Source organism: Rhineura floridana, chromosome 2, assembly GCF_030035675.1.
Source record: "Rhineura floridana isolate rRhiFlo1 chromosome 2, rRhiFlo1.hap2, whole genome shotgun sequence".
Taxonomy (NCBI): domain Eukaryota; kingdom Metazoa; phylum Chordata; class Lepidosauria; order Squamata; family Rhineuridae; genus Rhineura; species Rhineura floridana.
This window is the reverse complement of record NC_084481.1, coordinates 205,504,691-205,527,881: the sequence shown is the minus strand read 5'-3', so window position 1 is coordinate 205,527,881 and position 23,191 is coordinate 205,504,691. Positions and strand designations below refer to the sequence as shown.

Here is a 23,191-nt window from a genome sequence, read left to right as displayed (position 1 = left end):
AAATAGTCAAACAATAAATTTAAAGAAAACATCTTAAGAAACATACAATAAATTGAAACACCGTTATAATTCCTAATGAGGTCCAACAATAAAATACAAAAACTTAATCCCAATAACAGCAAAAATAACTGACCAGCAGAGTTAAATTTTGTCCCAAGCAGAAGCCCTTAAACAACACCCCACAGTCGAGATGGTCTCTGGCAACTTCAGGTAGTAGCAGCTTTTTATAGCTGCAATCAGTCCAGGGCCCCACCCTCCCAGGCCAGGTGGGGAAAGGCCAGCAAGCAGGAAGAGGGTCTTGCAGGACTTACGGTCAAGGTGGTCTCTGGCACAGTCGAGCAATGGCTGTGACACTTAACTTTGGACAGTGGGCTATGTTCCAGCCACCAAGACAGAGGTTTTTCACACAGATGCACCCCTCTCATCTATTCAGACAAGCAAGAGGCATCATCACAGTTCAAGGATACTTGAGGAGATTGCAAAGCAGGACAGGTGAGGGCTGTGGTCTGGGCAGAGGATGTGTGTGACCTGGGATAGTCCTGAAGGCCAGATAGATCAAAGGGCCACATTCAGCCTCTAGCTTCTTATATCACCCCAACATAATGAGAAGTAGATACCACTTCTAAATTATTTTTGGACAACTTCTGTTATACGTAAGTATACATATATGTACGCATTCACATTACTCAGAACTTCAGCAAGTAACTTTACATCACATGTAGAATGCCAAAGGTTAATTGTCAGAAGATGTGATGAGTGAGCACTTGCTTATACAGCTTTAAAAGGAAATTTAACAAATTCATGGAGGAGGAGTCTATTAATGTTAGCTATATAGAACCTCCATATTCATAGGCTGCATGCTCCAGATTACCAATTGCTGTGAAACAATGGTGGCAGAGAGCTATCCCTTTATGACACTGTTTTATGGTCTTTATGTTGCATTTTTGTATACTACTTAGAGATTTTAAACTTTAAGCCGCCTAGAAATGAAATTAACTAAATGAATAAATACAAGGAGTAGAGCCTTTTCAGTGGTGGCACCCACCCTCTAGAATGCCCTCCAAGTTGAGCTGTTACTTTTATGGCGTTGTCATTTTCTGATGGTGGTTTAATGCATTTTGTACAGTTGTTTTATTATCTCTATATTTTATTGTTGTAAGCCATGGGGGGGGGATTCGTGGTGGTACAAGTTTTTACATAAATAGATTAAATGAGTGGACCTTTGATCATTAGAGCTTTTTAAAACTTTGCCGTGCTGCTTTTATTTTGCTCAGAACATTAACCTCATGGCAGATGCCCGCTCTGCTCGGGCCTATAGAGATGAATTGGATTCCTTAAGAGAGAAAGCAAACCGAGTGGAGAGGCTTGAAATGGAGCTGGTCCGATGTAAAGAGAAATTACACGATGTGGATTTCTACAAAGCACGGATGGAGGCAAGTCATGTTTTTAATTGGGGGTGGGGTATGTATTTCTAAAAATATTATGCCACTTGATATAATAAAAATCTCTTCAAGTGGTTTACAATAAAACTGTAAAAATGAAAACATTAATACAATTTCCTAAAAACTGGATAAAAAAAAGATAAAGATAAAATGCAAGTGTATCTCTCACAAATAAAACCTGAGCAGTGTATCAAACAAAGAGTGTTATTCAGTGCTGGTCCTAAGTAGACCCATTGAAGTTAATAGACATGACTAACTAAGGTTCATTAATTTCAGTGGCTCTTCTCTGAGTAAGACTTGGTTGATTACCACCCAAAGTCCAGGAAAGTTTAGGTAAACATATATGTTTTTAAGGGCTTTTTAAAAGTCATTAATGTTTGCACCTCACAAATCACCTGAGGGAGAGCGTTCTAGAGGTTTGGTGCTGTCACTGAGAAGGCCCACTTCCCCAAGCAACAGTCTGCTGGCCATGAAATGCCCATCTGGGTCTCCTCAGAAGATCCCAAAGATTAGCTTGGTCTGTACTGGGAAAGGTGGGCTGCTGGTCCCAAATTATTTAAGGCTCTAAATGTCAGCAACAAAACCCTGAACTTGGCTCGGTAACTAATAGGCAGGCAGGGCAGATCTTTCAAAACTAGTGTAATATGTGTAAAACCAGGTGTCCCACTAAGCCTCTAGCAGCCACATTTTTCACTAGCTGCAGCTTCTGAACAAGGCACATTCAGAGGCATACTGCCTCAGACAGTGGAGATAGAACATAGCCATTGTGGCTAGTAGCCGATGATAGCTTTATCCTCCATTTAATCCTCTTTTAAACGATCCAAGGTGGTAGTCGTCATTACTTTCTGTGGGAGCAAATTCCATAGTTTATTAATGTGCTGGGTAAAGAAGGACTTTCTTTTGTCTGTCCTGAATCTTCCAACGTTCAGACATAGAATCTTACAACATTCGGGCATAGAAACTTACACTTCAGAAATTGAATGTTGAGCATTCCAAGAACCCATGGAGATTTCTCTTGCCTGTAGAAGGTGTATAGCACTCAATCCCCAATATAAATTGAATGCATGTTTGTCTCAAAACAGTGGAATTCATCAGTCCATGAGCATTTCTTTTTCCAGCCATAGTTGCTTCATTTTAAGAAAGAAACAAAAGTGCAGTTTTAACTTGATGAGCGTTCCACGAAACAGGAAGATGCATGTGGTCTGTAGACAGCCCTGCTGTGTAATCCCAATGTCACTTTAGTCAGTCATGTATAGAAGAGCAGTATTAATGCATTTCCTTGGAGGAGAAGATTCCAGCCCATCATAAATCTGCCAAACATTCCTCTCCATTGAGTACTGTGCTGCTCCTGGAGATTGGATTCTTTCAGAAGCTAGGGAATCTCTGCATGAGTCCCCTTCAAATACCAGTCAAGATTCCCCAGAAGAAAATGAGGGGAATAAAAATGAACACCAATAGGCAGCTTTAAACGCACAGAAGTGCACGCATGCACGCACACGCGCACACACATATTAAACTGCAGTTTGCTCTTGAAAAGTCTTGAAAGTTAACAATCTAAATAGCTTCCCCAACCACTTCCCAAGCTAGTGTGCTGGGTTTTTTGTTAGTTATCAAAGAAGTTGTGATTAATGGCTTTTTGTTAATAAAATAAGAGAATAAATATTTATGCATCCATTGTTTGTTTTTATTGCTTACCTAACACAATATTATTTGCAGCTAAGGGGTCCTTTGAGGCCAGTGCTGTAGGGAACATTTTCTACTTCCAGGCTCTGACTTGCAGCTTCATAGTTTTGTGGAGTAATTACTTCAATTAAAATGTTGCTTGTAGGCAAAGCTTGAACAATGGGTTCACTGTGTGAATGATATAGGCTACCTAAAGCAGAATTTCTTCTAAATCCAACAAACTATGGCTGAGCCAGCTTTAAACTATGCTTTATGAAGTTGGCTTGTTCCAACAAACTGTAGCTAAGATTAAGCACGGTTTATTGCTTATAGTTCATTTAAGACATCATGATAAACTGTGGTGTATTGTGTCAAGAAAAAGCCACATCAAACCTCAGACTTGTGCCCTCCCCCTCCTCATTGACCATGCTGGAAAAGGAGGGGAAGGACCTAGAATCATAGAATAGAGTTGGAAGGGGCCTATAAGGCCATTGAGTCCAACCCCCTGCTATGAGCCCAAGGCTTGTTGTGGCTCGTTCTGAACTGACCTATTAGTTTGATCAATCTTTAAATATTTCCAAAGTTTCTTAACTATTTGTTTTAATAACTAATTAAGGATGTGCCATTATTTCAAATGCTTTCATCTGCTTAATACTAGGTAAAACAACTTTAATGCTGCAGTTCTGTGCATGCTTAATTGGGAGTAAGACCCAGTTAAGGCCCATTGATCTTATTGGGACTTGCTTCCAAGTAAGTATGTTTACGATTAGGCTGTAAAGACAAAACTCAATATTACACGTAAAGTCCCATGTAGCATTAGGCTGACTTTCCCCCTTGTTGCAGTTCTCTTAAGAGGGGTTTCTGACCCATGTTGATTTTGCAAAGAACATGCGGGCGAAGAGGACCAACTTTGAAATCCATTTGAGCAGCAAAAGCAGCCAGCAGGCCTCTGCCCCTTCCCCACTGCAAAGCACCTCTTTCCAACGGCACCTAGCAATGGAGATGGAGCCATTGGGCTAATATTGCATATGACTATAGTGTAATATATATTTAAGTGCTAGGTCACAGGAGTTGTTTTGTCTTCATCTTTGTCATGGAAATGAGATAGGAGTATGTATGAATGTATGTATGTATTTATTTCCCGCCCTTCCTCCCAGAAGGAGCCCAGGGTGGCAAACAAACACACTAAAAACTACTCTAAAACACCTTAAAAGACTTTAAAAAACATTAAAACAAAGCTTCTTTAAAAACGTATTAAGCCAAAGTATTGTTAAAAACATATTAAACAAAGCATCTTTAAAAACATCTTTAAAAAAAATAATAAAAACATCTAAAAAAGTATTTCCAACACAGACTGGGATAAGGTCTCTACTTAAAGTACATGTTCATTCTTATGGAGGATACTAGTTAACATTTCATTTGCTGTCTACAGTAAAAAGGTAAAGGTATCCCCGCACTTACAGTGCGAGTCATTTCCGACTCTTAGGGTGACGTCTTGCGACGTTTACTAGGCAGACCATATATATGGGGTGGGATTGCCAGTTCCTTCCCCGGCCTTTCTTTACCCCCCAGCATATGCCGGGTACTCATTTTACCGACCACGGATGGATGGAAGACTGAGTGGACCTCGACCTCTTTTACCGGAGATTCGACTTCCTCCTTCTGTTGGAATCGAACTCCGGCCGTGAGCAGAGCTTCGGCTGCGTTCCTGCCGCTTACCACTCTGCGCCATGGGGGATCTTGCTATCTACAGTAGTTATAGGTTAAAGTATGGATTTTGCTGATCTTAGTAAATTCCCTGCTCTTTACAAGTTATTTCTGTCTATACAATTTCTATTTCAAAAGTGGCATGATCTGGTGATCCTAAGTCAAGCATCTGTTAGAAAAATGCCTTTTATTTCTTGTATGACATTTCAGTGTATTACAATTATTTGGCATTTGAAATCTTAATGAAATCACCCTTAAAGTTTGTAAATTTGTTGTTTTCAGGAGCTTAGAGAAGACAACATCATATTAATTGAAACAAAGACAATGCTAGAAGAGCAGCTGATGGTAGCAAGAGCTCGCAGTGATAAACTGCATGAAGTTGAAAAGGAAAACTTGCAATTGAAATCCAAACTTCATGACATCGAACTGGTACGGTGTGGTGCCCTTAATTATCAATGGGATTTTCTTTTTAAAAATAATTATTTTTTAAGAGATAAGGTAATACATGTCTGTGTTCCAGAGGAAAGTAAACCATCTTTGGAACAGAATGAGAAATCAGTAAATACTGAGAACTGAACTGACACTGTTATGCTATTCCTCTTGTACACAGGAGCCTGAGAGATGGAGCACAGGAAACTACAAAAATGGATTATGTTTCGCATATCTCTTGATAGCGCAATGCATAGAACATATTTCATTTTTAATTGTTGGTATTAATAGGTTGTTATAAGGACAAGATTTTTCTCACCTGTCAGATTGTATTTTCTTTTTTTAATACATACATAACAAATAAAGAAAAGCTCATTCTTTCTACACGAGCTAGTTCAGCACACAGTGTAAGCTTTTAAACTGAAAATATTTATTGTGCTCAAAATATTTTTAAGTTATACCTGGTCCTGTGAACTTTTTGGCAGTTTGATTTACTGGGAAAACCAATGGCACTGACTTTATGATAAAATTGATATGCAGACTCTGCATGACTTACAGAAAATAAGTAATTCTGTAACACTTGTGTTCGGTTAAAATATATTATTGTTAAAACTTTGTGCCTCCCAGATTGGTTTTTTTTTTTACTGTATCTTAAATATCCTATAAAGGTCCCTGGTGATCATGCAGATTGCAGTGCTGCTCTTGCTGGATGTGTTATCTCAAGCACGGCATGTGAACAGACAATACAAAAATTATACCAGAATGTAAGAGATCTGCCTGAAGGCCTATCTAGTCTAGCATCCTATTTCTCATAGTGGCCAAGCAGATGCCTATGAGAAGTCCACAAGCAGGACATGAGAACAGGGCCACTCTTCTCCCTAGTAACTGGCATCGTATTTACCTCTGAGACCGGAGGTAGAACATAGCCATTATCCCTTTTTGAAAAGAGATTCAAGTTGGTGACCATTGCTACATCTTGTGGTAGTGAATTCCATAGTTTCAACTTCCTTTATCTGTTCTGAATCTCCCACCACTCAGCTAATTTGGATGACTCCGGTTTTTAGTATTATGAGAGAGGGTGACCATCTTCCTCCATATCTGGGCACTTGCAAGCCAGGACTAGGGCACCGGGGCATTCCAAGCGCAAGGGCAAGTGGAAATTCCACCTAACCAAAGCAAATTTCTGTACCGATTCTCTGTCCATTCTGTCCTAGGAAGAAGTCAGCTTTAGGCAGCAAGCAGCATGGACAGGTCACAAGGATAGGTCTATTAATGACTATTGGTCATGATGGTTATATGCAACCTCCATGTTTCAGAGGCAATATGCCACTTAATACCAGTCACTGGGGAGCCAGCAGTAGGAGAGAGAGCTTCATTCCCTGTTTGTGAGCTTCCTGAAGCCATTTAAGAACATAAGAACATAAGAAGAGCCTGCTGGATCAGGCCAGTGGCCCATCTAGTCCAGCATCCTGTTCTCACAGTGGCCAACCAGGTGCCTGGGGGAAGCCCGCAAGCAGGACCCGAGTGCAGGAACACTCTCCCCTCCTGAGGCTTCCGGCAACTGGTTTTCAGAAGTATGCTGCCTCTGACTAGGGTGGCAGAGCACAGCCATCATGGCTAGTAGCCATTGATAGCCCTGTCCTCCATGAATTTGTCTAATCTTCTTTTAAAGCCATCCAAGCTGGTGGCCATTACTGCATCTTGTGGGAGCAAATTCCATATTTAACTATGCGCTAAGTAAAGAAGTACTTCCTTTTGTCTGTCCTGAATCTTCCAACATTCAGCTTCTTTGAATGTCCACGAGTTCTAGTATTATGAGAGAGGGAGAAGAACTTTTCTCTATCCACTTTCTCAATGCCATGCATAATTTTATACACTTCTATCATGTCTCCTCTGACCCGCCTTTTCTCTAAACTAAAAAGCCCCAAATGCTGCAACCTTTCCTCGTAAGGGAGTCGCTCCATCCCCTTGATCATTCTGGTTGCCCTCTTCTGAACCTTTTCCAACTCTAGAATATCCTTTTTGAGATGAGGCGACCAGAACTGTACACAGTATTCCAAATGCGGCCGCACCATAGATTTATACAACGGCATTATGATATCGGCTGTTTTATTTTCAATACCTTTCCTAATTATTGCTAGCATGGAATTTGCCTTTTTCACAGCTGCCGCACACTGGGTCGACATTTTCATTGTGCTGTCCACTACAACCCCGAGGTCTCTCTCCTGGTCGGTCACCGCCAGTTCAGACCCCATGAGCGTATATGTGAAATTCAGATTTTTTGCTCCAATATGCATAATTTTACACTTGTTTATATTGAATTGCATTTGCCATTCTTCCGCCCATTCACTCAGTTTGGAGAGATCTTTTTGGAGCTCTTCGCAATCCCTTTTTGTTTTAACAACCCTGAACAATTTAGTGTCGTCAGCAAACTTGGCCACTTCACTGCTCACTCCTAATTCTAGGTCATTAATGAACAAGTTGAAAAGTACAGGTCCCAATACCGATCCTTGAGGGACTCCACTTTCTACAGCCCTCCATTGGGAGAACTGTCCGTTTATTCCTACTCTCTGCTTTCTGCTTCTTAACCAATTCCTTATCCACAAGAGGACCTCTCCTCTTATTCCATGACTGCTAAGCTTCCTCAGAAGCCTTTGGTGAGGTACCTTGTCAAACGCTTTTTGAAAGTCTAAGTACACTATGTCCACTGGATCACCTCTATCTATATGCTTGTTGACACTCTCAAAGAATTCTAATGGGTTACTGAGACAGGACTTTCCCTTGCAGAAGCCATGCTGGCTCTGCTTCAGCAAGGCTTGTTCTTCTATGTGCTTGGTTAATCTAGCTTTAATAATACTTTCTACCAGTTTTCCAGGGACAGAAGTTAAGCTAACTGGCCTGTAATTTCCGGGATCCCCTCTGGATCCCTTTTTGAAGATTGGTGTTACATTTGCCACTTTCCAGTCCTCAGGCACGGAGGAGGACCCGAGGGACAAGTTACATATTTTAGTTAGCAGATCAGCAATTTCACATTTGAGTTCTTTGAGAACTCTCGGGTGGATGCCATCCGGGCCCGGTGATTTGTCAGTTTTTATATTGTCCATTAAGCTTAGAACTTCCTCTCTCGTTACCACTATTTGTCTTAGTTCCTCAGAATCCCTTCCTGCAAATGTTAGTTCAGGTTCAGGGATCTGCCCTATATCTTCCACTGTGAAGACAGATGCAAAGAATTCATTTAGCTTCTCTGCAATCTCCTTATCGTTCTTTAGTACACCTTTGACTCCCTTATCATCCAAGGGTCCAATTGTCTCCCTAGATGGTCTCCTGCTTTGAATGTATTTATAGAATTTTTTGTTGTTGGTTTTTATGTTCTTAGCAATGTGCTCCTCAAATTCTTTTTTAGCATCCCTTATTGTCTTCTTGCATTTCTTTTGCCAGAGTTTGTGTTCTTTTTTATTTTCTTCATTCGGACAAGACTTCCATTTTCTGAAGGAAGACTTTTTGCCTCTAAGAGCTTCCTTGACTTTGCTTGTTAACCATGCTGGCATCTTCTTGGCCCTGGCGGTACCTTTTCTGATCTGCGGTATGCACTCCAGTTGAGCTTCTAATATAGTGTTTTTAAACAACTTCCAAGCATTTTCGAGTGATGTGACCCTCTGGACTTTGTTTTTCAGCTTTCTTTTTACCAATCCCCTCATTTTTGTGAAGTTTCCTCTTTTGAAGTCAAATGTGACCGTGTTGGATTTTCGTGGCAATTGGCCAGTTACATGTATGTTTAATTTAATAGCACTGTGTTCACTGCTCCCAATCGGTTCAACAACACTTACATCTCGCACCAGGTCCCGGTCCCCACTGAGGATTAAGTCCAGGGTTGCCGTCCCTCTGGTCGGTTCCATGACCAACTGATCTAGGGAATAGTCATTTAGAATATCTAGAAACTTTGCTTCTTTGTCATGACTGGAACACATATGCAGCCAGTCTATGTCCGGGTAGTTGAAGTCACCCATTACTGATCAGGATGGGAAGAAGAATGTTGGACTAGATCAGTCATCAGACTGATCCAGCAGAGCGCTTCTTGTGGTCTTAGAGTAACAGCAGTACAGTCATATTTTTAAATCATGGCTGTCCTGGCCTAGGTAACCATGCCAGTTTTAAACCCTTCCATTCATTCCTTAGCATAGGGATGGACAGCCAGTGTCCTCTGAAGACACATCTCGACTTTGCCAGAACTCCCATTCCACTTGTCTCTTTCCTGTACCAAATTGGGAGATTGCTATGCTGATTTTTACATGGCAGACACCCCTCCCATTGGGAAGAGAGAGGCCACTCCAAACCTCTACCCCACAGACCCCTCAGATGTTACAGTGGGAGCAGTGTGTGCCAGGTTCCTTAGCCTGATATTCCTCTACCAAAGATACCATGGCCAGGGTGGGGTTTCTTCTTGTGAGCAGTTCGGTTAGAGAGACTACAACTCTCCACATGCAGCAGGCTTGAAGAAAATGGCCATCATTGTGTTTAGTACATAGTGACCCCTTGTTACATATAAATATTAAGGATCCAAACTAGATGACGCTTAAGCCCCATCTGCACTATACATTTAAAGCAATTTCATCTTCCCCCAAAGAATCCTGGGAGCTATAGTTTGTTCAGGGTGCTGAGAGTTGTTAGGAGATTTTTCTTCCCCTCACAGAGTTACAATTCCCTGGGAAGAGGTATTAATTGTTAAACCACTCTGGGAATTGTAGCTCTGTGCAGGGAATAAGGGGTCTCGTAACAACTCTTATGACTGTTTAAAGAGGTATAATACTGCTTTCATCATGTAGTGCACATGGGGCCTTAGTTAATACGCTATCAATGTGTTCTTATATGTCCCCTTCTTCATTAGGACAGGGATACTGACAAAAAAAGGATTGAGGAGCTGCTGGAAGAGAATATGGTGCTGGAGGTTGCACAGAAGCAAAGCATGAATGAGTCTGTTCATCTGGGCAGAGAACTGGAGCAGCTGTCAAAGAGCACAGACCTCTCTGATAGTAAGTAACATGGGGTGGTTTGCCACTCTGAAAAAATTACCGTCTGACTATTTTAAAATTATTATTCTGGTTTAGATGTACAAAAGTGGCTCCCATAATAAGTATTAAACCTCATATGCTTGAAAGCCTATTTGTGTCCAGGTCTTGCATCTTACATCTTTCCCTTTCAAGTTTTTTTAATAATCCAGGCCATCTCTGCCATTGGACAGGATGAGGAAGCTTCTCTCAAGTGGCAGATTCTGGGCTTCTGTAGAGACCAACAAATTGCCAGTTACTTTGCACATTGTTTTTTTACCAGTTTGGGTGGGGCACCATTTAGATCAACTGCCTGGAGCACCAAAATATTTTGGGTCATGCCTGCTTAAAAGGGCAGCCAGATGTTAAAGTTCTTGTTAGTCATTTATCTTGCAGTGACTTGCTGGATTTTTCATCACTTCTCAGTCACACGTCTTGCAGCTGGCAGAAGCAGCGACTACTTTATTAACAACTTTCTGAATGATGGATCTCCTTTGGAAGGTGGCCTAGTAGAAATGCCTCTGGTTCTTTTGGTAGCCAGACACATCTGTGTGTGATTTATAAAGCACTTAATTTCAGATGATTTAAAAAAAGATAGCTTGAGTCTAAATGAAGATGGGGATCTATTTTATTTATACCCAGAGTTTCTCATGGGCTTCTTGTGCTCCTAGTGTTCCAGTGGGCTGATGCGTATGTAATGCAGCCTCCCTCCCAACCACTGTTAGCAAATCAAGAGCCATCCTCATAAAGTGTGCTTCCTCCTTTGTCAGCTGTGTGTAAGCAGGTTATTGGCACCAGTATTAAGGTTGGCCAACATAGGAGCATAGAAAACTGCTTTCTGTCGAGGCATTTGCTCCACATAGCTCTAGGATGCACACCTTAACGTGGTGAGGGGATTTGAGAGTGTCGAAGAAGCTGAGAGCAATGCCGTCAGAAGTCTAGACTCCTAGCAGGGGCACCCAAGGCGGAATGGTCAAAGCTGAAACACCAGACTAAGATGCATCCAAACTCAGAGGAAAGCAATGGTAAACCACCTCTGAATACCTCTTTCCACGAAAACCCTATGAACAGAGTATCCAAAATGCAACACAAGATAGTGCTGGAAGATGAGACCCTCAGGTCAGAAGGCACTCACCGAGCTACTGGGGAAGAACAAAGGACAAGGACAAGTAGCACTGTGGCTAATGACGCAACTGGGTCAAAGCCGAAAGGAAGCCCAGAGGCTGATGCGCACAGATGCGAAAGGAGGGTCCGGAGTTGTACGATGCACACAATAGGAACATGGAATGTGAGAGGCATGAACCAGGGAAAGTTAGAAATTGTCAAGCAAGAAATGGAATGCATCAACATTACAATACTTGGTGTGAGCTAACTAAAATGGACCAGAATGGGACATTTTCAATCAGGCAACTACAAAATATTTTATGTAGGAAATGAGAAATTAAGAGGAAATGGGGTTGCTTTAATAGTGAGAAGTGATGTAGCAAGAGCAATTAGGAGCTACAACACAAGGTCTGAGCGAGTGATATCAATGAGATTAAACAGGAAACCAATCAACATAACCATCATCCAAGTCTTATGTTCCAACGGCAAACACAGAAGAAGAATTGGAGAGATTTTATACAGAAGTACAGGAAGAAATTGATCACACACCAAAACAAGATGTGCTGATAATCATGGGGGGTTGGAATGCAAAAGTAGGGAACAGAGAAGAATTAGGAATTGTGGAGAAATGGGGCCTAGGAAACAGAAATGAAGCAGGAGAAAGACTTATTGAATTCTGTGAAGTCAATAGTTTGTTTCTTGCAAACACATTTTTTGAGCAGCCGAAAAGATGACTGTACACATGGACATCACCAAATGTCAATATAGGAATCAAATTGATTATATAATTGGTAGCAGAAGATGGAGAAGTTCTATACTTTCTGCAAAAACAAGATGAGGAGCAGACTGCGGTACAGATCATGAACTAGTTGTATCGAAAATCAGAGTAAAGCTAAAGAAGAAGAGCAAAGCACTCATCATGCCAAAATACAATATAAATAACATCCCAGAAGCATATACAGATCAAATAAGGAACAGGTTTGAGGCTTTAAACTTAATTGACAGAGAACCAGAAGAACTATGGATTGAAGTCAGAGATGTTATCAGGGAAGAATGCAAAAAGACAATACCTCTAGTTAAAAAGAGAGAAAGACCTCAATGGATGACTGAAGAAACTCTTGAAATGGTTAAAGAGTGAAGGAAAGCAAGAGCAACAGGAGATAGAAACACAGTCAGAACCCTAAATGCAACAATACAGCGACTAGTACGTAGGGACAAAGAGAACTGTTGCAATAGTTACTGTATAGAAATAGAAGAGGACAATAAAAAGGGTAGAACAGGAGCCCTGTTCCAAAAGATTAGAGAAATGAAAGGGAAATTTAAACCAAGAGTAGGGATGTTGAATCATCAACAGGGGAACACACTGATTGACCGAGATGAAATAAAAGGAAGATGGAAGCAATACACTGAAGAACTCTATAAAAGAGATGCCAGGATGACAGATTCATTCATGAAGGAACCATATGATGAAGAACCAGAAATTTTAGAATGTGAGGTAAAAGCTGCTCTTAAAATTCTTGGAAGAAACAAATCACCAGGAATAGATGACATACCAATAGAGTTGCTACAAGATACTGAGTCTGAATCTGTCCACATTTTGACAAGAATCTGTCAGGAGATATGGAAAATTAAACAATGGCCCACAGACTGGAAGCGTTCCATATACATCCCTATTGCAAAGAAAGGGGATTCCAGGGAATGCAGTAATGATCGAACTATTGCCTTAATAGCCCATGCAAGTAAAGTAATGCTCAAGATTCTACAACAAAGGCTCTTACCATATATGGAGCGAGAAATGCCAGACATCCAAGCTGGATTTAGAAAGGGAAGCGGCACCAGAGATCATATTGCAAACGTACATTGGGTAATGGAACGGAGCAAGGAATTTCAGAAGAAAATCGCCCTGTGCTTTATAGATTACAGCAAAGCCTTTGACTGTGTAGATCATGAAAATCTATGGAATGTTTTAAAAGTAATGGGGGTGCCACACCATCTGATTGTCCTGATGCACAACCTATACTCTGCAGAAGAGGCTACTGTAAGGACAGAATACGGAGAAACTGATTGGTTCCCAATCGGAAAGGGTGTGAGACAGGGGTGTATTTTATCACCCTATTTGTTTAATCTATACGCAGAACATATCATACACAAAGCAGGATTGGACCAAGATGAAAAAGGTGTGAAAACTGGAGGGAGAAATATCAATAATGTAAGATATGCAGATGATACCATACTACTAGCAGAAACCAGTAATGATTTGAAACGAATGCTGATGAAAGTTAAAGAGAAAAGCACAAAAGCAGGACTACAGCTGAACATGAAGACTAAAGTAATGACAACAGAAGATTTATGTACCTTTAAAATCAACAACCAGAACATTGAACTTGTCAAGGATTATCAATACCTTGGCACAGTCATTAACCAAAATGGAGACAATGGTCAACAAATCAGAAGAAGACTAGGACCGGGAAGGGCAGTTGTGAGAGAACTAGATAAGGTCCACAGATGCAAAGATGTATCACTGAACACTAAAGTCAGGATCATTCAGACCATGGTATTCTCGATCTCTATGTATGGATGTGAAAGTTGGACAGTGAAAAAAGTAGATAAGAGAAAAATCAACTCATTTGAAATGGGGTGTTGCAGGAGAGCTTTGTGCATACCATGGACCATGAAAAAGTCAAACAATGGGATGTTTGAACAAATTAAATCAGAACTATCACTAGAAGCCAAAATAATGAAACTGAGGTTATCACACTTTGGACACATGATTTACTAGAAAAGACAATAATGCTGGGAAAAACAGAAGGGAGTAGAAAAAGAGGAAGGCCAAACAAGAGATGGATTGATTCCATAAAGGAAGCCACAGACCTGAACAGTGAAAAAAGCGGATAAGAGAAAAATCAACTCATCTGAAATGTGGTGTTAGAGGAGAGTTTTGCACATACAGTGGACTGCAAAAAAGACAAATAATTGGGTGTTGTTGTTGTTATGTGCCTTCAAGTCGATTATGACTTATGGTGACCCTATGAATCAGTGACCTCCAAGAGCATCTGTCATGAACCACCCTGTTCAGATCTTGTAAGTTCAGGTCTGTGGCTTTATGGAATCAATCCATCTCTTGTTTGGCTTTCTTCTTTTTCTACTCCCTTCTGTTTTTCCCAGCATTATTGTCTTTTCTAGTGAATCAGGTCTTCTCATTATGTATCCAAAGTATGATAATCTCAGTTTCATCATTTTAGCTTCTAGTGAGAGTTCTGGTTTAATTTGTTCTAACACCCAATTATTTGTCCTTTTCACAGTCCATGGTATGCACAAAGCTCTCCTCCAACACCACATTTCAAACGAGTTTATTTTTCTCTTATCTGCTTTTTTCACTGTCCAACTTTCACATCCATACATAGAGATCGGGAATACCATAGTCTGAATGATCCTGATTTTGGTGTTCAGTGATACATCTTTGCATTTGAGGACCTTTTCTAGTTCTCTCATAGCTGCCCTCCCCAATCCTAGCCTTCTTCTGATTTGTTGACCATTGTCTCCATTTTGGTTAATGACTGTGCCAAGGTATTGATAATCCTTGACAAATTCAATGTCCTCATTGTCAACTTTAAGGTTACATTGGGTGTTAGAACAAACCAGAACTATCACTAGAAGCTAAAATGATGAAACTGAGGTTATCTTACTTTGGACACATAATGAGAAGACAGGATTCATTAGAAAAGACAATAATGCTAGGAAAAACAGAAGGAAGTAGAAAAAGAGGAAGGCCAAACAAGAGATAGATTGATTCCATAAAGGAAGCCACAGACGTGAACTTACAAGATCTGAACAGGGTGGTTCATGACAGATGCTCTTGGAGGTTGCTGATTCATAGGGTCGCCATAAGTCGGAGTTGACTTGGAGGGAAGTAGCAACAACAGCTCAATATTGCTACACAGACTGGAAGTGACTCTCCAGGGTTTCAAATGGGGATATTTCCCAGCCGTACCTGGAGAGGGTGGAGATTGGACCTGGGCCATTTGCATGCAAAGCATGTGCGCAACCACTCGGCATCACCTTAACCAGTTTGAAACTCACTTCAGACAATTGCTTCAGATCATGTTTTCAGGGAAAACCAGGTTATCTTTAACTTTAGCTTTAACTGGGGAGAGCTGCTGCTAGTCTGTGTAAGCAAGCCTATCCAGGCCTGCTCCACGAGCTAGAGGGAGCCCCAGCTGACAAAGCGTCAAGGCGAGTTAAGCAGCAGAGCGAGTTCGGCAGCAGGGCGAGGAGGCCAGGGCCCCCTACTCTGCCCGTCTGTTCCCTGACCTCAACTAAACCGCAGTCTCCAACCCATTGACGTAATAAACCTTAAACAAAACTATGCAGGTAAGAAGCCAGCAGTGGTGTGAGGGCTTTCCAGTGTTTTGCACCGCCTGCAGCATGTACGACTATCTGCCTGTTGGACAGAAGTCGTGGGTGTGCTCTCGGTGCAATGAGCTCCTGGCTCTCCGGGAACGACTTCATTTCCTTGAGGCCAAGGTGGCGGACCTGGAAAAGCTGAGAGAGGCAGAGAGGTGTGTGGAGGAGGCCTTCAGGGACGTTATAGCTGTGTCCCACTCCAACGATGATAGCTATCATGCTATCATGGAGAACGATGGTCTCAGGGAAGGAGAGCATCCAGCTGAGGAAGAGGGAAATGATCCCTTAGAAGGGACCCATTCCTTGGGGGATGAGCAGCTATCCTCTCGTGCCGAGGATATATCTCCAGGGGCTGGAGGGATCCTTGTAGTGGGTGATTCGATCATTAGGAACATAGACAGTGGGGTGTGTGATGGGCGTGTAGACCGCAAGGTGTTTTGCCTGCCTGGTGCGAAGGTTGCGGATATCGCCCGTCGTTTAGATAGTTTGGTAGACAGTGCTGGGAAGGAGTCAGTGGTCGTGGTGCACGTTGGCACCAACGACATGGGGAAATGCAGCCGTGAGGTCCTGGAAGCAAAATTTAGGTTGCTAGGTAGGATGCTGAAAGCCAGGACCTCCAAGGTGGCTTTCTCTGAAATGCTACCGGTTCCACGCGCAGGACCAGCCAGACAGGACCAGCTTCGCAGTCTCAATGCGTGGATGAGACGATGGTGTCGGGTGGAAGGGTTTGGATTTGTTAGGCACTGGGGAACATTTTGGGACAAGCCGGGCCTGTACAAAAGGGACGGGCTCCACTTGAACCAGAATGGAACCAGACTGCTGGCACTTAAAATTAAAAAGGTAGCAGAGCAGCTTTTAAACTGACTGAGGGGGGAAACCCGACAGGAGCTGAGAAAGGTCCGGTTCGGAATAAACCTCCCCCCTGGGATAAAAACCAAAGAAATGATGAAATTTTAAAAGGGGTAGGCCTAGAAGTAGGCATTGTGAGAGCAGGGGCACAGGATATAAATTCAGAAGAGCAAAATTACCACAGGCCTAACCACAAGTGCCAAAGACACTTGAAGAGAGACACTGCTTACAAGTGCCTGTACGCTAATGCTAGGAGCCTGCGAACCAAGATGGGAGAACTGGAGTGCTTGGTCTTGGAGAAGAGCATTGATATAGTGAGCATAACCGAGACCTGGTGGAATGGAGAAAACCAGTGGGATACGGTTATCCCTGGATATAAACTATATCGGAAGGACAGGGAAGGACGTATTGGTGGCGGAGTCGCTCTATACGTGAAAGAAGGCATTGAATCCAGCAAGCTCGAAACCCCAAAAGAGGCAGACTCCTCCACAGAATCGTTGTGGGTGGTGATACCATGCCCCAGGAGGGACTTAATACTGGGAACGATCTATCGTCCCCCTGATCAAAATGCTCAGGGAGACCTTGAGATGAGATATGAAATTGAGGAAGCATCCAAACTAGGAAAGGTGGTAGTAATGGGTGACTTCAACTACCCGGACATAGACTGGCTGCATATGTGTTCCAGTCATGACAAAGAAGCAAAGTTTCTAGATATTCTAAATGACTATTCCCTAGACCAGTTGGTCATGGAACCGACCAGAGGGACGGCAACCCTGGACTTAATCCTCAGTGGGGACCGGGACCTGGTGCGAGATGTAAGTGTTGTTGAACCGATTGGGAGCAGTGAACACAGTGCTATTAAATTAAACATACATGTAACTGGCCAATTGCCAAGAGAATCCAACACGGTCACATTTGACTTCAAAAGAGGAAACTTCACAAAAATGAGGGGATTGGTAAAAAGAAAGCTGAAAAACAAAGTCCAGAGGGTCACATCACTCGAAAATGCTTGGAAGTTGTTTAAAAACACTATATTAGAAGCTCAACTGGAGTGCATACCGCAGATCAGAAAAGGTACCGCCAGGGCCAAGAAGATGCCAGCGTGGTTAATGAGCAAAGTCAAGGAAGCTCTTAGAGGCAAAAAGTCTTCCTTCAGAAAATGGAAGTCTTGTCCGAATGAAGAAAATAAAAAAGAACACAAACTCTGGCAAAAGAAATGCAAGAAGACAATAAGGGATGCTAAAAAAGAATTTGAGGAGCACATTGCTAAGAACATAAAAACCAACAACAAAAAATTCTATAAATACATTCAAAGCAGGAGACCATTTAGGGAGGCAATTGGACCCTTGGATGATAAGGGAGTCAAAGGTGTACTAAAGAACGATAAGGAGATTGTAGAGAAGCTAAATGAATTTTTTGCATCTGTCTTCACAGTGGAAGATATAGGGCAGATCCCTGAACCTGAACTAACATTTGCAGGAAGGGATTCTGAGGAACTGAGACAAATAGTGGTAACGAGAGAGGAAGTTCTAAGCTTAATGGACAATATAAAAACTGACAAATCACCGGGCCTGGATGGCATCCACCCGAGAGTTCTCAAAGAACTCAAATGTGAAATTGCTGATCTGCTAACTAAAATATGTAACCTGTCCCTTGGGTCCTCCTCCATGCCTGAGGACTGGAAAGTGGCAAATGTAACGCCAATCTTCAAAAAGGGATCCAGAGGGGATCCCGGAAATTACAGGCCAGTTAGCTTAACTTCTGTCCCTGGAAAACTGGTAGAAAGTATTATTAAAGCTAGATTAACTAAGCACATAGAAGAACAAGCCTTGCTGAAGCAGAGCCAGCATGGCTTCTGCAAGGGAAAGTCCTGTCTCAGTAACCCATTAGAATTCTTTGAGAGTGTCAACAAGCATATAGATAGAGGTGATCCAGTGGACATAGTGTACTTAGACTTTCAAAAAGCGTTTGACAAGGTACCTCACCAAAGGCTTCTGAGGAAGCTTAGCAGTCATGGAATAAGAGGAGAGGTCCTCTTGTGGATAAGGAATTGGTTAAGAAGCAGAAAGCAGAGAGTAGGAATAAACGGACAGTTCTCCCAATGGAGGGCTGTAGAAAGTGGAGTCCCTCAAGGATCGGTATTGGGACCTGTACTTTTCAACTTGTTCATTAATGACCTAGAATTAGGAGTGAGCAGTGAAGTGGCCAAGTTTGCTGACGACACTAAATTGTTCAGGGTTGTTAAAACAAAAAGGGATTGCGAAGAGCTCCAAAATGACCTCTCCAACCTGAGTGAATGGGCGGAAAAATGGCAAATGCAATTCAATATAAACAAGTGTAAAATTATGCATATTGGAGCAAAAAATCTGAATTTCACATATACGCTCATGGGGTCTGAACTGGCGGTGACCGACCAGGAGAGAGACCTCGGGGTTGTAGTGGACAGCACGATGAAAATGTCGACCCAGTGTGCGGCAGCTGTGAAAAAGGCAAATTCCATGCTAGCGATAAGTAGGAAAGGTATTGAAAATAAAACAGCCGATATCATAATGCCGTTGTATAAATCTATGGTGCGGCCGCATTTGGAATACTGTGTACAGTTCTGGTCGCCTCATCTCAAAAAGGATATTATAGAGTTGGAAAAGGTTCAGAAGAGGGCAACCAGAATGATCCAGGGGATGGAGCGACTCCCTTACGAGGAAAGGTTGCAGCATTTGGGGCTTTTTAGTTTAGAGAAAAGGCGGGTCAGAGGAGACATGATAGAAGTGTATAAAATTATGCATGGCATTGAGAAAGTGGATAGAGAAAAGTTCTTCTCCCTCTCTCATAATACTAGAACTCGTGGACATTCAAAGAAGCTGAATGTTGGAAGATTCAGGACAGACAAAAGGAAGTACTTCTTTACTCAGCGCATAGTTAAACTATGGAATTTGCTCCCACAAGATGCAGTAATGGCCACCAGCTTGGATGGCTTTAAAAGAAGATTAGACAAATTCATGGAGGACAGGGCTATCAGTGGCTACTAGCCGTGATGGCTGTGCTCTGCCACCCTAGTCAGAGGCAGCATGCTTCTGAAAACCAGTTGCTGGAAGCCTCAGGAGGGGAGAGTGTTCTTGCACTCGGGTCCTGCTTGCGGGCTTCCCCCAGGCATCTGGTTGGCCACTGTGAGAACAGGATGCTGGACTAGATGGGCCACTGGCCTGATCCAGCAGGCTCTTCTTATGTTCTTATGTAGTTATAACATGTATTTTTATTATGTATAATGGTTTTAAAATTGCTGATTTTATTCATATTTGATTAAAATTTTAGGTCAGTTTGTTTTTAACCTTTGTTTTTATCTGTATTTTTAAAAAATGAATATTTTAGATTGTTTTTGGAAACAGCTGAGAGACTTTCTGTCAAGTAAGCAGTATATAAATTTTGTTTATAAAATAAGGAGGGCATGAGCTCCTGGGAGGGTGTGTCCCTTAAAGCTAGTTCTCAATTTGCTAACTTTTGTTACCTTTTGCAATACTGCAGAAGTCCACATCATTTGAAACAATGTGCTTGTGGAATATTGATTTAAGAAATCTGCAGGAAATTGGACAATAAAAAAGTACATGATGCTCGAAATGGAAGTGACACAGCTTGTCTTTTGAGGATAGTGTGCTTTTCCTTTTCCCTCTTGTTTAAGTCAGGTGATAACACATGGGATTAAGGAATAGTTTTTTAATCCTGGACATAGATATCTGTTTACAACTGTGTCACTGTCTTGTATTCTGAACGTTGTAATTCAACAGCAAGGAAGTCTTTTGTCTTTGAACTGAATGAATGTGCATCAAGTCGCATCTTGAAGCTTGAGAAGGATAACCAGAGTCTGCAAAATATCATCCAGGAGCTCAGGGATGCATCTGTAACCTCTGAAGAGAATAGCCTTAAATATGTGGAGCTACAAAATGAGAATCAGCAGCTTGGCCAAAAGGTAATTAACATTTGTTGTACTTACCAGGCAAGCTAGACCTAGTCTTTCCAAGAATCTCACATGACTCTTATGTTATTCTGTTCAGTAAAAGTGTCCTGTCCAGCACAAAGGCCCCTGGTCCTGTTTGCCTGTAATTTCCCAAGTTTTATCTACTCTGCAGGGCCTAAACATACCTACATTTTCTGCCACTTCTGTTACAAAGGAAAAAAAGTTAGCCATTTTTTGTTTGCCTAATAGCGATGGGGTGGGGGAAGCAGATTCAGTGGACCCTGATCCAAATTGGGCAAACTGTGAAGCACCTTAAACCAAAGTGAGCTGTTTTTTGAAATGCTAAATTGGGATCTGAACTAAATGTTGTGGTCAGTGTACACCCCTAATTTATAGATTCACTAATAGGCAAAAAAAACCTTGCGGTTTAAGAATGTACCTATAGCCAACAAATATTTCTATCAAACTTTAAAAAGCAGGGAAGTTGGGCAGCTATAGTGAATGCACCAGGGGAGCAGGAGACCTGACCTCCTCTCTGAGATATTATACTGCCCTACAAATTTGTAAAAATGCAAACACAATTTGGGTTGGTTTTTCACAGTCCAATCCACTGATGTAAAATTAGACTGATTACAATAAGTTGCTGCTTCAGGAATGACTAGCTGTTGGAAAAAACAAACTAGGCCTGCCTAAGATGCATGTTTTCAGCCTGCTATGCTTAAATTACTCCACTTAAGGAAAGGTGGGCATGCTCAATTAAAAATATAAAGCACACCTAGAATTTTGCTAGAATATATTTCACCTCCCACTGTTTTATCTAGTTCAAACGGAGACACCCCTCATGTCCATTGGAAACTATTATGCAGAACAATCAGTGCCATTATTCCACAATTGTTGTTGGAGCAGAAGCAAAAGAGAATTACTATAGAAAACTTCACTAAAATTGCAATGTAAATCAAATATATTTGAAGTGACTATCTGAAGTATATCAACTATATCAATTGTTGCTTTCTCCCTGCTAAAACAAGATCAGCACAGCACATGTCTTTTTTCTGTTATTTGAGCTGATTGCAGGTGTTGCCACCACTCACCATATGCTCAGAGGCACATGTTACCAAATTCTTCCAAGCTACACAGGAAGTAGATTGGACTGGGGTTGTGTTCGTATTTTTACAAATTTGTAAGGCAGTACAATATCTCAGAGAGGTCAGGTCTCCTGCTCCTCTTGTGCATTCACTATAGCTGCCCAATTTCCCTGCTTTTTAAAGTTTGATAGAAATATCTGTTGGCTATAGGTAACATTCTTAAACCGCAAGGTTTTTTGCCTATTAGTGAATTTCTTTGCTTTTTAATCCAGGAGGTAAGAAATGGGCTCCTGTGCAAGTTTGCTGAGAATGGATTGATCATTTTCATGCTTATTGAGTTCAATGGGATTTACTCCCCTACAATCATGCTTAAGATAGGTGAAACTGACCACGGGAGGGGAGGGGAGGGGAGGGGGAGGAGCAGGGCAGGTTTGACCATTTGCCTGTGTATTGAGTTCAGTGGGATTTACTCCTGTGCAATCATGCTTAGGATAGGTAAGACTGAACATGGGGAGGGAAGCCTGGAGCGGGCAGGGGAGGAGGAAGAGGGGAGGGGAGGAAAAAGGGAGGAGTAAGGGAGAAAGGAAGGAGGGGAAAGGCAGGTCTGATCATTTGCATGCTTATTGAGTACAATGGGATTTACTCCTGTGCAGTCATGGCTAGGATAGGTAAAACTGACCATAGGGGAGGGGAAAGTAAAGGGAAGGAGAAGGGGGGAGGGGAGCAGAAGGAGGGAGAGGGGAAGTAGGGGATTGGAAGGGGAGGGGGAAGGAGCAGATTGGAAGGGGAGGAGGCAAAAGTGTGATGATGGGAGGGCAGATTTGATCATTTGCATGCTTATTGAGTTCAGTGGAATTTACTCCCGTGCAATCATGCTTGAAAATGAAATGGCCTGCTTTCAAGTCGATTCCGACTTATGGATAGGGTTTTCATGGTAAGCGGTATTCAGAGGGGGTTGACCATTGCCTTCCTCTGAAGTTGAGAGGCAGTGACTGGCCCAAGGTCACCCTGTGAGCTTCATGGCTGTGTGGGGATTCAAACCCTGGTCTCCCAGGTCATAGTCCTAGGATAGGTAAAACTGACTATGGGGGAGAAGGGGGGGGGAAGGGGATTGGAAGGAGATGGGGAGGGGGAGGGAAGGGGGGTGAAGGAAGGGAGAGGGAAGGAGCAAGAGGGAGGGAATAGGAGGGAGGAGAAGTGGAGAGCAGGTTAGATCATTTGCATGCTTTTTGAGTTCAGTGGGATTAATCCTGTGCAATCATGCTTAGGATAAGTGAAACTGACCTGGGGGAGGGGTGGGAGGGAGGGGAGGAGTTTGGGTGGGTGGGCACTGGGCAGAGGGGAAGCCCCTTTCCAAAATAAAAACATTGTGAGCAGTATCATTCTTTTTCACGGTTTCCCCCACCTTTTTATTCTACAGGAGGCACATGTAGCCTCCCACCCAAATTTAAACCAAAACCCCTGGCCACATCCACACCAGACTATTTCACGTTAGACAGTCATGGCTTCTCCCAA

The 23,191-nt window shown here is 42.2% G+C and overlaps 1 protein-coding gene across 4 annotated transcripts in view; it reads left to right on the top strand.

Moving 5' to 3' along the window:
- The window catches only part of CCDC88C (coiled-coil domain containing 88C), a 172,293-nt gene that overhangs the window by 97,658 nt on the left and 51,444 nt on the right, over positions 1-23,191 (top strand). For all 4 annotated transcript variants that reach the window (XM_061611966.1, XM_061611965.1, XM_061611967.1 and 1 more), the window contains 4 exons: positions 1,275-1,433; positions 5,094-5,240; positions 10,126-10,270; positions 20,422-20,603. In XM_061611966.1, the coding sequence (XP_061467950.1) occupies positions 1,275-1,433; positions 5,094-5,240; positions 10,126-10,270; positions 20,422-20,603 (633 nt within the window). The remainder of the gene's footprint in view (positions 1-1,274; positions 1,434-5,093; positions 5,241-10,125; positions 10,271-20,421; positions 20,604-23,191) is intronic.